The sequence below is a fragment of the Apium graveolens genome, chromosome 5 (assembly GCF_009905375.1).
Source record: "Apium graveolens cultivar Ventura chromosome 5, ASM990537v1, whole genome shotgun sequence".
Lineage (NCBI taxonomy): Eukaryota > Viridiplantae > Streptophyta > Magnoliopsida > Apiales > Apiaceae > Apium > Apium graveolens.
In genome coordinates this window covers 271,363,670-271,378,640 of record NC_133651.1, presented here as the reverse complement: position 1 = coordinate 271,378,640, position 14,971 = coordinate 271,363,670, and the positions used below count along the sequence as shown (strand labels likewise).

At 32.7% G+C, this 14,971-nt stretch overlaps 2 protein-coding genes across 2 annotated transcripts; one reads left to right on the top strand and one right to left on the bottom strand.

Annotated features, from left to right (window-relative positions):
• The first annotated feature begins 302 nt into the window (after positions 1-302).
• On the top strand, positions 303-3,681 carry LOC141659042 (uncharacterized). The gene is made up of 2 exons (XM_074465775.1): positions 303-990; positions 3,230-3,681. The coding sequence occupies exons 1-2, from the start codon at positions 630-632 to the stop codon at positions 3,244-3,246; spliced, it is 378 nt and encodes a 125-aa protein (XP_074321876.1). The 5' UTR covers positions 303-629; the 3' UTR covers positions 3,247-3,681.
• Positions 3,682-3,939: 258 nt separating this feature from the next.
• LOC141659043 (uncharacterized) lies at positions 3,940-4,518 on the bottom strand. The gene has a single exon (XM_074465776.1). It carries the CDS (start codon positions 4,390-4,392, stop codon positions 4,183-4,185), a length of 210 nt encoding a protein of 69 aa, XP_074321877.1. The 5' UTR covers positions 4,393-4,518; the 3' UTR covers positions 3,940-4,182.
• Between the last annotated feature and the right edge of the window lie 10,453 nt (positions 4,519-14,971).

Here is a 14,971-nt window from a genome sequence, read left to right as displayed (position 1 = left end):
GGGAGAGTAAAATTATAGGTCTGATGGCCATATATTAATATCACCAGTGTTTGTTTTATCTCCTCAAGTATGGTTTTGAGTTGGTGCTAGATATAATAATAAGAAAAGGTTTTTTTAGTGATGTCCATTAACATATATTAATCATTATTTTTTATCAATTTAAAGTATTTTTATTATTAAAATTAATATAAAATATAAGAAATTTATCAATATTCATAACGAAAAGACCAATTAAAATTTTAGGCATTATTCATTGGCAAAACCCCAGACATATAAATTCACATTTCATTTCAAACCAATCTTCCCTTCCCTGACCTAACCTTCCCACATGCAAAGGCAAACAACCCAAACATTTAATAAATATTCAATCGAACAACCCGCAGTTGAGTTGTCATACAACACAACTCGAATTTATCATAAAATTTAAAACTCTCTCCTTAATTTTTATGAAATCATCGTCATCTCCTAAAGAGTTTATCCATTTGCCTCGATTTTAACAATTTTTATCCACCGATTCCATTTCCTCCTTTTTTATTTACTATATTAATATTAACTCCCTCTCAACCTCCTTGCTTATCTGTTTGTTTTTTCCTTTCAATTTCATTAAAAACACGAATTAAATTACAATTATGATGACTAGACAAGATCAACAATCTAGGGTTTTCCACGAGCTCTCTGCTTTGATTCTCAACATCCTCCGATCTCCGCCTTCTCCGATTCAGTTTTCCGATCATTCTCCGGCCACTTCTCGCCGTTCCTCGTTGCCGCAGCTTACGCCCGCCGGATTCGCGTCGTTGCTGTTAGGAATATCGTTAGCGTTGATGTTGTGTGGCTCCGTCACTTTTTTTATTGGTTTTTTGTTGATGCCTTGGGTTATTGGATTGGTCATGGTGTTTTATTTCGTCGGAATTGTTTCCAGTTTATCGATGATCGGTCGTGCAATTTTTTGTTACACCTTGTCGCCTCCTTCGCCTCGGAAAGATGTTCCCGGTACATTTTTCGTCTTCCTAATTTCGTTTAATTCGCTGTTTTATTTTTATTGCTTGTGATTCGGTTAAGTTTACGTATTTGACTTCAATTTATTGTAGATTTATCTGTTATGTGATTGCATTTCGTGTTGATTATTGTTTTTTTATATAATTGAGCTGATTCAAATGTTTTAGATAGAGTTAATTAATTAAGAATATTCGAGTTAATTAGTTAGTGTAGCTGGTTTGTCTGTTTTGATTTATGCGGTCCAGTATTGGTAGCTAATTTGTTGGAGGTTAAGGGATGACGATGCTAGATATGTCAAATGCTAGTAAATTGAATATGGATTTATATATGTGATATGATTACGATAAACTTGCAATTATCCCGTTTATTATTTTATGTTTGAGCAAATTTTAGTGTTTTGCATAGAATTTGGGTAGAATCTTTAAGGTTGGTAGTTAGTGTAACTGGTTTGTTTGTCTTCATCTCTGTCGGCACAGTTTTGGTAGCTAACTTGTGGCCTCTGGGAGTTCATATTAAATGCAAGATACATGTTGGTTGTATTAAATTTATTATGGCTCACCGCATGGCTTTATGACATTTCCATCTTCGAAAAGGAGGAAAGTTGAATGTAAGTTCTATTTTAGAGAGATAAAACCAGCTTAAATGGAGTCGGGCATTGGAGTTTGAGTTCTATTCTAGCAACTAATTCAGTTTTTGTTCCTATATAGAGCTTTAAAGCTATTGTTGTATTAGCATAGGATTTGCTCTAAGAAGGGCTCATGATATAAGTGGGTTAGTTTGCCCTCTTCATTGAAAGTTTAAATTTTGTCTTGTCAGAAATATATTAAGTGTTGAAATGCTATTTCATTTTTTTTTCTATAAATTTTGTTCTTATTAAAAAGTCTAAATGTAATATATTTTGTAGCTCTCTGAGGCATTTTTGTTTCTTTACGTCTTCAAACCTGTATTTTGTAACTGGACCACTAGCATTGGAGTTAAACATGTTGACTAAACCAAAATATATTATCAATAGTCATGCCTTTTTGTTATGATTGTGTTCTAGAGAAGGGAAAAAAAAAGGAGCAAGAGTTTGATTCTTTTCCTATTCCCGTATTGTTTTGTGATATAAACTATATTATACACCTCTATCCTATTTTAAACTCGTTTTCTACCTGATGTCACATAAATTCGTTGGTAACTAACTGTATATTTTTTCTTGAGGACTAGAAAGAATCTCTTCAGTGAGATAAATGTTGGGGATGATATTTCAAGCATTTTAAAGGAAAAATTATTAGTTTTATGGATATTCTTTGTACAGTTTCTATTACATATCCTCAAAATATGTAAATTCAGTTGATACATAACAATTTAAAAATGGTCAACAACTGCTAGTCATGTTTGTGTAACGTAATTGAACTTGAGTTGGACCATTTCAATGTGTGTACTCCATCCATTCCACAAGTCAACTAGCTCTTTTACAAACTTTACCCAAAAGTCAATGGAATGGCTGCCTAGAGGTGTAGTCTGGTGCCCTCTCTCTGGTATAATGCCTCTTCCATATGTGGTTGAGTGAAAATAGCCTGGATGATAAACTAAGGTGAAGGAAATCATGGAAAGTCAGGACATACAATCGAATTATCAGTAGAGGAGTTCACAAAATAGGTTAACCGTGATACAAATTTGAGGATTTATTGTCATCAATCGTCAATATCTTCAATGAAGAGTGACTTGGTTTTATTGTTTAAAAAATTATTAAACTTTTTACTGTATGAAAGTATAACATTTACGATAAGTAATTTCCTTTCAATTTCGGTGCTTCCATAACCGTTCGCGAGTTGTGTATGCTCCATTGCTCCCTATGACGTCTTGGTACATCCTAAAATGAACTGAATCTTTCATGTTATGTGGTTTTTTGCAATCTTAAGAATTTGTTGCTGTTACACATATATCGTGAATTAAACTACCAAGGAACATAGGTGAGCACATGTTGAGCCTGAGATGTAGCAATCTTACCGGAGAAGATAGAAATATGAGTCATGCTTTGAAACCATATGTATGCTTGCTAGTTGAGCTGTTAGTTTGCTAAATTCCTGTTAACCTTGAGAATTTAGCTTTTGTATAAGAGATTGTAGGGGAATGAATCATTGGTTAGAACATTTTTGTTTTCTTTCCAAGTTTGCTGATGTACTTAGTGTTAGCCCTTTACTCCAGCAACTCCAGTTTCTAATAAATTATTCCCCTGTTATCTTTGCAGCTTGGAAACTCCTATGAAGCGGAGAGTAGGATCACGTTTGTGGGATGATGATCAAGCAGCACAAATTATCTTTTGCTATGTGCTGCTAGTAGAATTTACCCTAGTATTGTAAAGTGTAATATCGGAGGAAAAAATGGATGTACCTCCTAATGATACAGAACCAAAACGTGTGGATATATCTTCTCTAGGCGTGAAGGAAGTAGTAGGAAAGTCTACATCTTGTATTCCAGTTGTTACTACGTACCAGGATCTCCGTTTGTTGATTTTTCTTTCTTTAAATTGAAGTTGTATAATTTTCCAGCTTACAAGCATCACAATATGAAGTACCTATGTTGATGTACTGTATTGAGATGCGAATTACACAGGAACGGCAACATGAAGCTCACTGCAACACAGCTGGATGTATATACAAACTCTGTACACTTGGTGAATTGACGGATCATATAAAGCTCTGAAGTCTGAAATAATAAAAATCTCCTTTTTCAATTTTTACAAAACGCATAAGATACATAATTAAAAAGGCCATCTCTTAAATGTATCTGTATTTATATAGTCCAGTCAGTCCATGCGAAAGTGTAAATATATATATATATATATATATATATATATATGTAATCTTAGAAATAATAGCTACCATCTCTATCTGCAAATTAGATTACCACAGCTAAAGAAATGCTTTAACTACTTGCTTGGAAAATGAAGATATGAAATAAAGAGAAGAAAGAAGCCCAGAATCAAATTGGACCACAAATACAATCATTAACACTAATTTAACAAGAACTCCCAATGGAACAAAACATAAAACATCTTTAGAATTAACTCGGAATACAAAATTACAACCAAAAGGAAATTAAAAAAAAATAAAAAATAAAAAGGATGATGATTCATGTATTGTTTGAAGTAGTTGAGCATGGCGGAAGATGGGGTATGGCGGGGGAAGCAGTAGGTGTAAACTAGTCAGTATGGATGTGAATGCCGATGGCAATGAGAAGGATGGTGATGATGCCAAAATAGATGATGGTATGAACCAAAATAGAAAGCCCACTTGTATGCATGTTTCCAAACTCCACCACTCTACCTCTTCCAGGCAACTGAAACAACAACCCCGGAGACAACAGCACAAACAACAACACCGCTATCAACACTGGTCCCCAATCTGCCATCTCTCTCTCCTCTCTCTCTCTCTCTCGTCTTTACTTATGATAGTATGTGTATTTTACGCCCTTCGATCTCTCTCACACTCTCTATCCAGGATTTGTATTTATAAAGGAGCGGTGTGGTTTGCTAGCTGCTCAAGTAAAGAATAAAACTTTGAATTGGACACGAAACATATTTACACGCAACAAATCTGACAGGTGTAAAGATTGTGAGATAGATGGGTGTAAATAAAGTGCTTTGTGTCTTTTACATGTAGCATGCCACGCAGCTGCCTCCTTCTAACTGGTCTTCTCTTTCATCATCATCATCTTTCATCTTATCCAATTCTAAGGGTGAGGTTTCAATTTGCATAATAAAAACTTTTGTTATCTATTTCTCATTGTGATTACTCAACAGTGCATATATTGGGATTTTTCAGCACTCGTTCCTCAACCATATCTTCTTCTCAACTCTAGTTATTTGGGTAGTTTAAACTATGATGCCGTTTGATCACGCCATCCCAGTGTGATTGATACTTACTGCCATAAAATATGTTGTAAACCACCGAAAGTATATTCAGGGGTGGCGTGAGCTGTTAGCTATTGGTTTTATTCCGCGACACCAAATCAATTCTTACTCGCCACAAAAATTAAGTAATTTTTATAAACCAATGGTGTCTTTGTTGTCATGAGACCTCTTGTTATCTATGCTTTCTTAATTCTCATAAACCATTTATTATCGGAAATTATCGCCTTCAAATATCTCAACTTTCCAATGACTAACATAATCAAACACTCATAATATGTAAACAACCTCAAATTCATATTTACTGGTCTAAAACCGGTGCTAAACACGGTTGTTCTAATAATTGCTATTTCATTTTTTTTGTTTTTATATTGTATTACTCGGATTAATAGCAGAATTATTTTAACAATGTCAATAATATTTAATATTATGTTTCAGCCTGAACAATGTCTGTATTTAACCAAACATAGTATCCTACTTGTCTACTGGGTTATATATAAATTTGTTTCTAAGTGTTTCATAATTTTTAACATAACATTATATAAGGAAATTATGTCAAAATAATAAATTAGTTAACTGATGGCAATCAAGTAATTTCGGCAAATAACGACTGAATACTAAATTTTTAATATTTTGTCTATTATAATATAGTATAGATTAAAACATGCGCGATTCACAGACTTATTTTAATATTGTGTTATTTTTAATCTAATTTGAGTTGAAATTTTTTAATAATATTTTTTTAGTTTAAGTTAAATTCGTCATGCATCTTAGCTTAAAATGTTAGTTAGTTATTAATAATTATAAAATATTATAATTTTAATTTATTAAATGGAATTGCAAATGTTATTTTGTAAGAAAATGGGCGTTTTTAAAAAATAGCAAAAGTAACGTATTTTAGCTGAAAAGTTAATTGGTTAGTTATTAATTATTATAATATTATTATTCAATTTTATGGAATAAACTTTCCTTTAATATTTTTGGAAAATAGATATTTTAGTTGAAATAAATTGAAAAAGGTAACATGTGTTAGTTGAAAAAGATAATTTGCATTTTAGTTTAAAAAATGATAAGTTATCATTATTGACTGAGTAGATGTTTTAGTCGGGATTAATAGAAAAGATAATGTGTATTATTGAGAAAAGTAATTGTTATTTTAGTTAAAAAAAATTGTTTGGTTAATTATTACTTATATAATATAATAATATTATTAACAAATAACCGAAAATCGTTAAATCAATTTTTTTTGATATTTTGTCTATTATATAATAGTATAAATAAATTGATAAATTACTATTTTTATTTTATTTTACTAAATATAATTGTCCGGATATTTTTTGAAAACAAATATTTTGATAAGAAAAAAATAAAAAAGATAATGTATTTTAGTTGAAAAAAATAATTGACAAATTAAAAGTAAATATAATATAATTAATATTAAAAATAAAATTTAAAACCAAAATTTTTGATATTTCGATAATAACTTGGCAAACATAATCATGTAAAAATAATTAAATAAGACATATACCGAAAAAGAGTGCAGAAAGAAAGGGAGCGGGTGAGGGAATTTTATCAATGATATATAAATATGATGTACAAGACATGCCTGTACCTTAACAAGACTAGGACAATTTGTCAACCCTACATAAGACAATTTGTCAACCCTAATTAAGTTGTATTGTTATCTTAGTTTGTATTTGTACTTGTAACATTTTAAAATCTGTAAAAATGCAAAGGAGCAGACTGTAGTCTTTTTCCTGAAACAGTATCAAGCCTAAGGATTCCATCTGGAAGAAGATTAAGATTATCATGTCTCAGAAGAATTTTGAAGAAGCTTGGAGTTGAATAAATCTGTTTGGATAAAAATACTCTAAGTCAAGATCTCTACAATTCACAAATTTAGTGTTATAGAGAAGTCATTCGAGAACTCCAAATGACTTATCGAGAAGTCAGAAAAGGTACTAGAGAACTTAGAGAGATATCGACAAGTCAAGAAGACATGAAGGTTGGAGATATCGATAAGTCATTTCTTTACTTGAGAACTTAGAGTTATCAACAAGTCTACATTCATTAGAGAACTCTGAGTTATCGATAAGCCAAAGTCCACTAGAGAACTCAGAGAAATCGATAAGTCAAAATTCACTAGAGAACTCTAAGTCTTCGACAAGACAAAGTGAAGACATGATGCTGAGAGATCTCGACAAGCTAAAGTTTCATTCGAGAACTCAGATACCTCTATAAGTCAAATTCACCAGAGCATTAGAGATTTCAATAAGTCATTATACTTATCGAGATGTCAAGATCTCTATATGCCTAATTGGAGATCTCGAGTAAAATTCTCAAAGTACAAAATCACATACCAGTTTAATATTCAAGATTAACAATCAACAAATAATCCAAACAGCTGGATTGACAAGTCTACAAAAAGCAGCTTGAAGAAGGTGCAAAATCAATGGTGAAGATTAACTGACAGAGGAAGATTAAAATTATCACAGGATACTAAAGATATGCTAAGCCAAAAATGGAAGATCTACTTTTCTATAAATAGAAATGACAAGTGACAGTTTAGAAAAGCTAATAGCATGTCTTATTGTACACTGTAAACCGGTAGTTAACTGAATTATAAAGTTAACACTGGTCCTTCAGTTAGTAGTAACAATTTAGAAAAAAATCTTGTAATTCTCTCAAGAAGCTAAGCTTTTTATCAACAAAGAGCCTAGAAATTTTGTAGCAAAACATTCTTAATTTTAATATAAAATTAAGCGAGTTTTGAAGATTTGTGTTCTTTATTTTCTGCAAGCTTAATTTCTGCATGAACAAATTTTACTACAAGATTTAATTTACTTTGTTCAATCATAAAAATTCAAGAAAAGCCTAAAAATATCTAAAATACATTCACCCCCCTCTGTGTATTATTCATTTCCTAACAAGTGGTATCAGAGAAAAATCTAAAAGTAAACAGATTCAAGATCTTGGAAGAATAAATAAACAGAAAATCGGTAGCATCAAAATTCCTACATTTGACAAAGCTAACTACTCTCTCTGGAAAAAGAAAATGATGTTGTTTATCAGGATGACCAATCTACTCTACATTCAGATCCTCAAGAATGGGCCCTTCATTCCTATGGTTAGAATTGATGAATCTACAGATGGAGACATGGTTATCCCAACTCATTATGCTCTAAATGATCTTTCTGAGTATACTGAGCCTGAAAAAGATAAAGTTTCCCGGGATAGTGGCTTGCAATTGATATTGATTGAGTTACTTGACAATGTGATGTACAACAACATTGTCAACTGTGACACTGCCAAGCAAATATGGGAAAAGATTGAGATACTTTGTTAGGGAAGTGAGAAAGTAAGATCAAATCAGAGAAAGATACTGATTTCACAATATGAGGGTTTCATGGCAAAGCCAAAGGAAAGTATAACAGATGTGTTTGAAAGGTTTAACAAGATGATAAATGATTTTTAGCTCCATGACAAATACTATGAAGCTGAAGAAGTGAACCTGAAGTTCCTGCTTACTCTCCCTGATCATTTGGAACAGAAAATCTCAGCAATCAGGGAAGGGAGAGACTTGAGTAGGATAACAGTAGAAGTTCTGTATGGAATTCTTAAAACATATGAACTTGAAATGATTCAGAGAAAATCATTGAGATCTGACCAGGGACATGTTGTAGATGGCTCAAGTGCTTTAATTTTCAATGAAAGCTAAACATCTACTGATGAGCCAAGATCTCAAACTCCAGTTGCCTCAACATGTGAGCAAAGAATAAATGATTCACAGGAACAAGTCATTCTGGAATTGGAAGAAGATGAGTTCTACACTCTTGATGAACTGGATGAACTAGATCAGTCAATGGCTTATCTGACTAGAAAAGTCTCTAACATTAGAGTAAAGAAGCCAAGATACTTCAAGGCTAAAGGACAGTCTTTCAACAAAAACAACAGCTGAAAAAGAAAAGGGAAGTACAGTCCTGAAAGCAAAATTGGCTACAAAATTGGATCTGTTGACAGATCTAAGATAAGGTGCTTCAACTGTGATGAGTTGTGTCATTTTGCTACAGAATACAGGAAACCCAAGAAAGCAAAGAAGGATAAATCTTATCTTGAACTTGAAGCAAAGTATGCAGCTCTTTTGAAGAAACAACAAAGCAAAGCTTATATTGCAGAGGGTAAAATTTGGGATGACTCTGAAAATGATGAAGATGAAGAATTTAGAAATTATGCACTCATGGCCTTGGAGCAAGGAGAATCATCCTCATCTAAATTATAGGTACCAACTTTTACCACCACTGATTTAAATGTGAATCAATATAAGGAAACTGTTGAAAAGATGAGCACATAAATGTTTCACATCCACACAAGCATGGTTGATGCTAATGAAGAAGTTAGCAGATTAACAAAGATAAATGAGAAGCTTGAAAGTGAGAAGCAAGAAACTGAATTGTTGTTGGTGGAGCTTGAAGGTTTAAAACAAGAAAATGCATATCTAAAGAACAAGTTCAAGTGTGCAAATGAAATTGAAGCAGTGCTAAGGGAGAAGCTGGAAAAGAATGAAGTGAAGCTGAAATCTTTCAGAAATGCATCTGAACTGGTTGGACAGTACCATGAGAAAAATAAGTCATGTGCAAACATTGCTATTGGTCTTGACTATGATGCTCTGATTGACAAAAAGAAGACTGTAGGTGACAAAGGGAAAGCAAAGAAAACTGAAAATGCTCCAACTTTCTTGAAATAGGTTAATGCACCTATATTCAAAGCATGTGAAGTCAACTTCAGTGAAGAAGAATTGATTATCAAGCAAGAAATTTCTGATGAGGATAAAGAGAAGAAAATTGAAGAATAAGTTTAGTCTTCCAATACTGAAGAGAAGCTCATGGACAAACAAAGTCCCAAGACTCCTATTAATGAAACCAAAACTGAAGATGCAAGAAAGAAAAAGAAAAATAGAAATGGAAAAATAGGGTTAAACAAAAGTAACAATTTTTCTTATGTTGCAGATGCTCCAAGAAAGAAATGTAAAAAATGTGCCTCTATGAATCACCTAACTCACCTTTGTAAAAAGGCAGTTAGCAAGCCAACTGAAGGAGCCTGGAAATACAATGAAGCAAATACAAATGATCCTTGTTTATTATGTGACAAGTTTGACTGCATCCCTTGCAACTTGAAAGTGATGAAAGGTTACCACAAACTGAGAGTAGACCTTAAAGAAACAAAAATTGGCTCAACATTAGATAGGGAAAATACACAACAATCATTGAACTCTATTTTATATGAAACTACTCATTCTACTTCTGCTAAATCAGTTAACAAGAAGAAAGTACCCAACACTGCTTGGGTTGCTAAACACACTTAAAACTCATTATGTGCAGGGCAAAGTGAAGAAAGTCATCTGGATCATAGACAATGGATGTTCCAGGCATATGACAGGTGATAAAGCCCTGCTATCACAGTTTGAGGAGAAAGCTGGCCCTTTGGTGACCTTTGGAGACAACAACAAAGGATTCACAATGGAATATGGCAAGATTGTTTCTGAAAATATTGTCATTGATGATGTAACACTGGTAGCTGGTCTTGAAGTGAATCTTCTCAGTGTTATCCAATTTGCAGATAAAGGCTTTGAAGTTTTATTCAACAAAGAAGAATGTACTTTTATAAGTAAGGAAACTGGTGAAGTTGCTCTGAAAGGAGCAAGGAACGGAAGCTTGTTTGTTGTAGACTTGGACTCAACAAATAAGGATGATATTTGTTGATTCTACACCTAGGCATCAGGAGAACAAATCAAGCTTTGGCATAAAAAGCTATCTCAATTGAATTTCAAGGCAATTAACACCTTGGTCAAAAAGGAGTTGGTAAGAGACATGCGCCTAAACTGGAGTTTGCTCAAGTTGAAGTTTTTGAATCTTGTCATAAAGGAAAAATGAAAAGATCAAGTCACAAGTCAAAAACTGTGAATTCTATAAGTACTCCTTTGCAACTAATTCATATGGACTTGTTTGAGCCAGTAAATGTCTTATCTATTTCAAGGAATAAATATGCACTTGTGATGGTGGATGATTTCTCAAGATACACTTGTGTAGAGTTCATGTACTCTAAAGATGAAACTCCACACATCATAATTGAGCACATCAAGAAGATAGAAAAATAGGCTGAAGGTTACAACTGTGTAAAAAGATTGAGAAGTGATAATGAAACAAAATTAAGAAATGCTACATTGAGTGAATTCTACAAAAGTAAAGGCATTGTTCAAGAATTCTCAGCTGCTAGAACACCTCAATAAAATAGAGTAGTTGAAAGAAAGAACAGAACATTAGTTGAAGCTGCTAGGACAATGCTGCAAGATGCCAAGTTACCAACCAGTTTCTTGGAAGAAGCTGTTAACACTGCATGTTACACTCAGAACAGATATCTCATTAACAAGGCACATGGAAAGTCACCTTACTCAATCATGTCTAAAAGAAAGCCTATTGTGAAGCATTTTTATGTGTTTGGAAGCAAGTATTACATTTTGAAAGACAACTCTGAATATGTGGGAAAATTTGACTCAAAGGTTTTTGAAGCAATTTTTCTAGGATATTCACTGGAAAGAACAACCTACAAAGTTTATGTGATTATTCAAAAGAAGATTATGGAGAGCACAAATGTGACTTTTGATGATGGCAAGTGTCCAGGCTTGGAATGCCTTGATGATAATGAAGTTGAAGCCCTTGCATTTAAATACCTCAACAATGATAGTGATTCTGATGGGGAAGATGAAGTTAATGCACAACATATATTAAATGAAGAGACTACTCAACAGGAAAATCATGAAAATGGAAGCTCATCTCAAACACCTGATTTTGATAGCACAAACATAGCGGGAGAAAGAGAAGAAGGATCTAGTAGTCATACCAACAATGAAGAAAATGATGAAGGCAAAAGTCAACAAACTCATACAAGGAAGTGGGATAGAAGTCACACTAGAGAAGCAATTATTGGTGATCCTACTGCTGGTGTGAGGACTAGAAGTGCAACTGCTAATTAGTGCCTATATGCATATTTTATATCTCAAGTAGAGCCTAAGAAAATTGATGAAGCTTTACCGGATCTTGATTGGATATCTTCCATGCAGGAAGAGCTGAATCAGTTTGAAATAAACAAAGTTTGGAAATTGGTTCCTGCACCAAAGAACATAAGCATAATTGGAACAAAATGAGTGTTTAGGAACAAGATGGATGAAAATGGTATAGTCACCAGAAACAAAGCAAGGTTGGTTACAAGAGGCTATTCACAAGAGGAAGGAATTGATTATGATGAAACTTTTGCTCCAGTTGTAAGACTTAAAGCAATAAGAATTTTTCTAGCATTTGCTGCACATTCAAATTTTAAAGTGTATCAAATGGATATCAAGAGTGCCTTCTTGAATGGTGAGCTAGAAGAAGAAGTTTATTTGCAACAACCACCTGGCTTTGAAGATCCAGAATTTCCAAATTTTATGTACAAGTAACTCAAGGCTCTATATGGACCTAAACAGGCACCTAGAGTTTGGTATGACACACTGTCAGATTTCCTACTGAAGCATGGTTTTACTAGAGTTACCATAGACAAGACTCTATTCTATAAGAAATATGGTGAAGATATGATCTTAGTTCAGCTTTATGTGGATTATATCATCTTTGGTTCTACTAATGAAAAGCTTTGTCAAAGATTCTCCAAGCTTATGCAAAGTGAATATGAAATGAGTATGATGGGGGAACTGAGTTACTTTCTTGGTCTTCAAGTCAGTCAAAGAAGTGATGGTATCTTCATCAGCCAAACTAAGTATGTCAAGGATCTATTAAAAAAGTTTGGTATGGTTGATTGTTCACCTGCATCTACACCTATGTCTACTGCAATCAAGTTGGATGAAGATAAAAAGGGCAAAAAATGTAGATATCTCAAGCTATAGAGGGATGATTGGATCATTGCTTTATTTAAGAGCAAGTAGACCAGACATCATGTTTGGAACATGGTTATGTGCAAGATTTCAAGCCAATAAAAAGAATCACATTTGATGGCTGTAAAGGGGATTTTCAGATATTTAAAGGGAACTCCAAACTTGGGATTATGGTATCCTAAGGGAACTAGTTTTGAAGCTGTTGGTTACATAGATGCATATTTTGATGGATGCAGGGTTGATATGAAGAGTACTAGTGGAAGCTGTCAATTTCTTGGACAAAGACTTGTATCCTGGTATAGCAAGAAACAACAATCTGTATCAACTTCTACAGTTGAGGCTAAATACATAGCTGCAGGAAGTTGTTGTGCTCAAGTGCTTTGGATTAGAAATCAGCTAATAGACTATGACCTAGTGTTACACAAAATTCCTATTATGTATGACAATACTAGTGTTATATCTATAGTAGCTAATCCAGTTAATCATTCTAGGACAAAGAACATTGATGTAAGGTACCATTTTATTAGAGAACATGCTACAAATGGTACCGTTGAGCTCATTTTTGTTCCAATAGAAAAACAATTACCTGACATTTTTACTAAACCTTTGGATGAAGCAACTTTCACTAGACTTGTAGGTAAAATTGGAATGCTTAATTCTTCACCCTAAGGCAAGAACTCAGCTAATGTTTTGCAGCAGATTAATCTCCAGTAAAACAAAATTAATTTTATTTAATTCAAAATTAACTGAAATATGAACTATAAATATGTCAGAAATCTCTGCATATTTATTTTTCAAAATTCTAAATTCAACTTGGAATTTTTCAAATTCTAAGTAAACTGCCCAATTGTTAATTTACATCCTTAATATGTAAAATTAACACAAGGCATAATTACAAAAATCAAAAGTATATAGAGAGCTGAGTTCTCGATAAGTCTAATTGACTTCTCGACAAGTCATTTTAGGACATCTCGAGTGAGTTCTCGACAAGTCAATTTACTGACTTCTAGAGTGACTTCTCGATAGGCTTAAAAATGACTTATCAATAAGTCCTTGTAGAGTTCTCTAGTAGTGTTAATTCACAGAATTCTCTACAAGTACAATTTTTGACTTATCAATAACTCAGAACTGAAATAATTTAATTTAATAAATTATTTTGGTAAAATACTTTTGAAAAAGTTATTCTTATTTTATTTTGAATTTATTCAAATAAAAGTTGGAATTAATTCAGTCCATTTTTGGACAAACTGGGTATTTATTTGACATCTCGATAAGTCAATTTTTTATTCTCTATAAGAGTAATTTAAAATGACTTCTCGATATGTATTTAAATTCTTAAAAATGACTTCTCGATAAGCAAACTCCAAACGTCTATTTTTGAGTTCTCGACAAGTCATCTGCTTTTACTATAAATACCCAGACTTCTCGATACATATTTTAACTTGGAATTTTTCAAAATTCTAAGTAAACTGTATATTTATTAATTCATATGCTAAATATATGAAGTTAATAAATAACATATCAAAAGAAGCAAAAAGTATGAAAAACTGGAATAATTTAATTGATAAATTATGTTCAGCGAAATACTTTTGACATAAAATCTGTTCTAATTTTATATTGATTAAAATTCAGAACTTATCAGTCCTTTTTGGACAAAAAGAGTATTTATAAGACATTTCGATAAGCTTATTTTACTTCTCTAATTAAGAACTTAAAATAACTTCTCGAATATGCTAACAATGTTCAAAATGACTTCTCGAATAAATCCCAATGCGTATTTCAGATTTTTTCATTAAGTCGTTTGCTTTTCCTATAAATACTCAGACTTATTGACACATTTACGTGCTTACATGCATATTTTTGATCAAATGTGGAATTTGTTAGTCTAATGTAAGTAGACTAATATATTATATGTGATGTTTTGAGAATACTGATAATAGTTGAATTTGTTTGACTATGTGCTAATTATGTGTTTTGAATTTATTCAAAATAAATCTATCTCAGTACAGAGTATTTGATTTAATTAGTGAGCTAGTGGAATATCTTTTGCTGCTAGAAAGGGTTACTTTTTGTGTAAGTGTTCTTGAGTATTTGCATGGGGAATGGTTAATCTAGAAAGGCAAGTCACTTTTAACTGCCTAGGTACGCGTAAAGTGTGT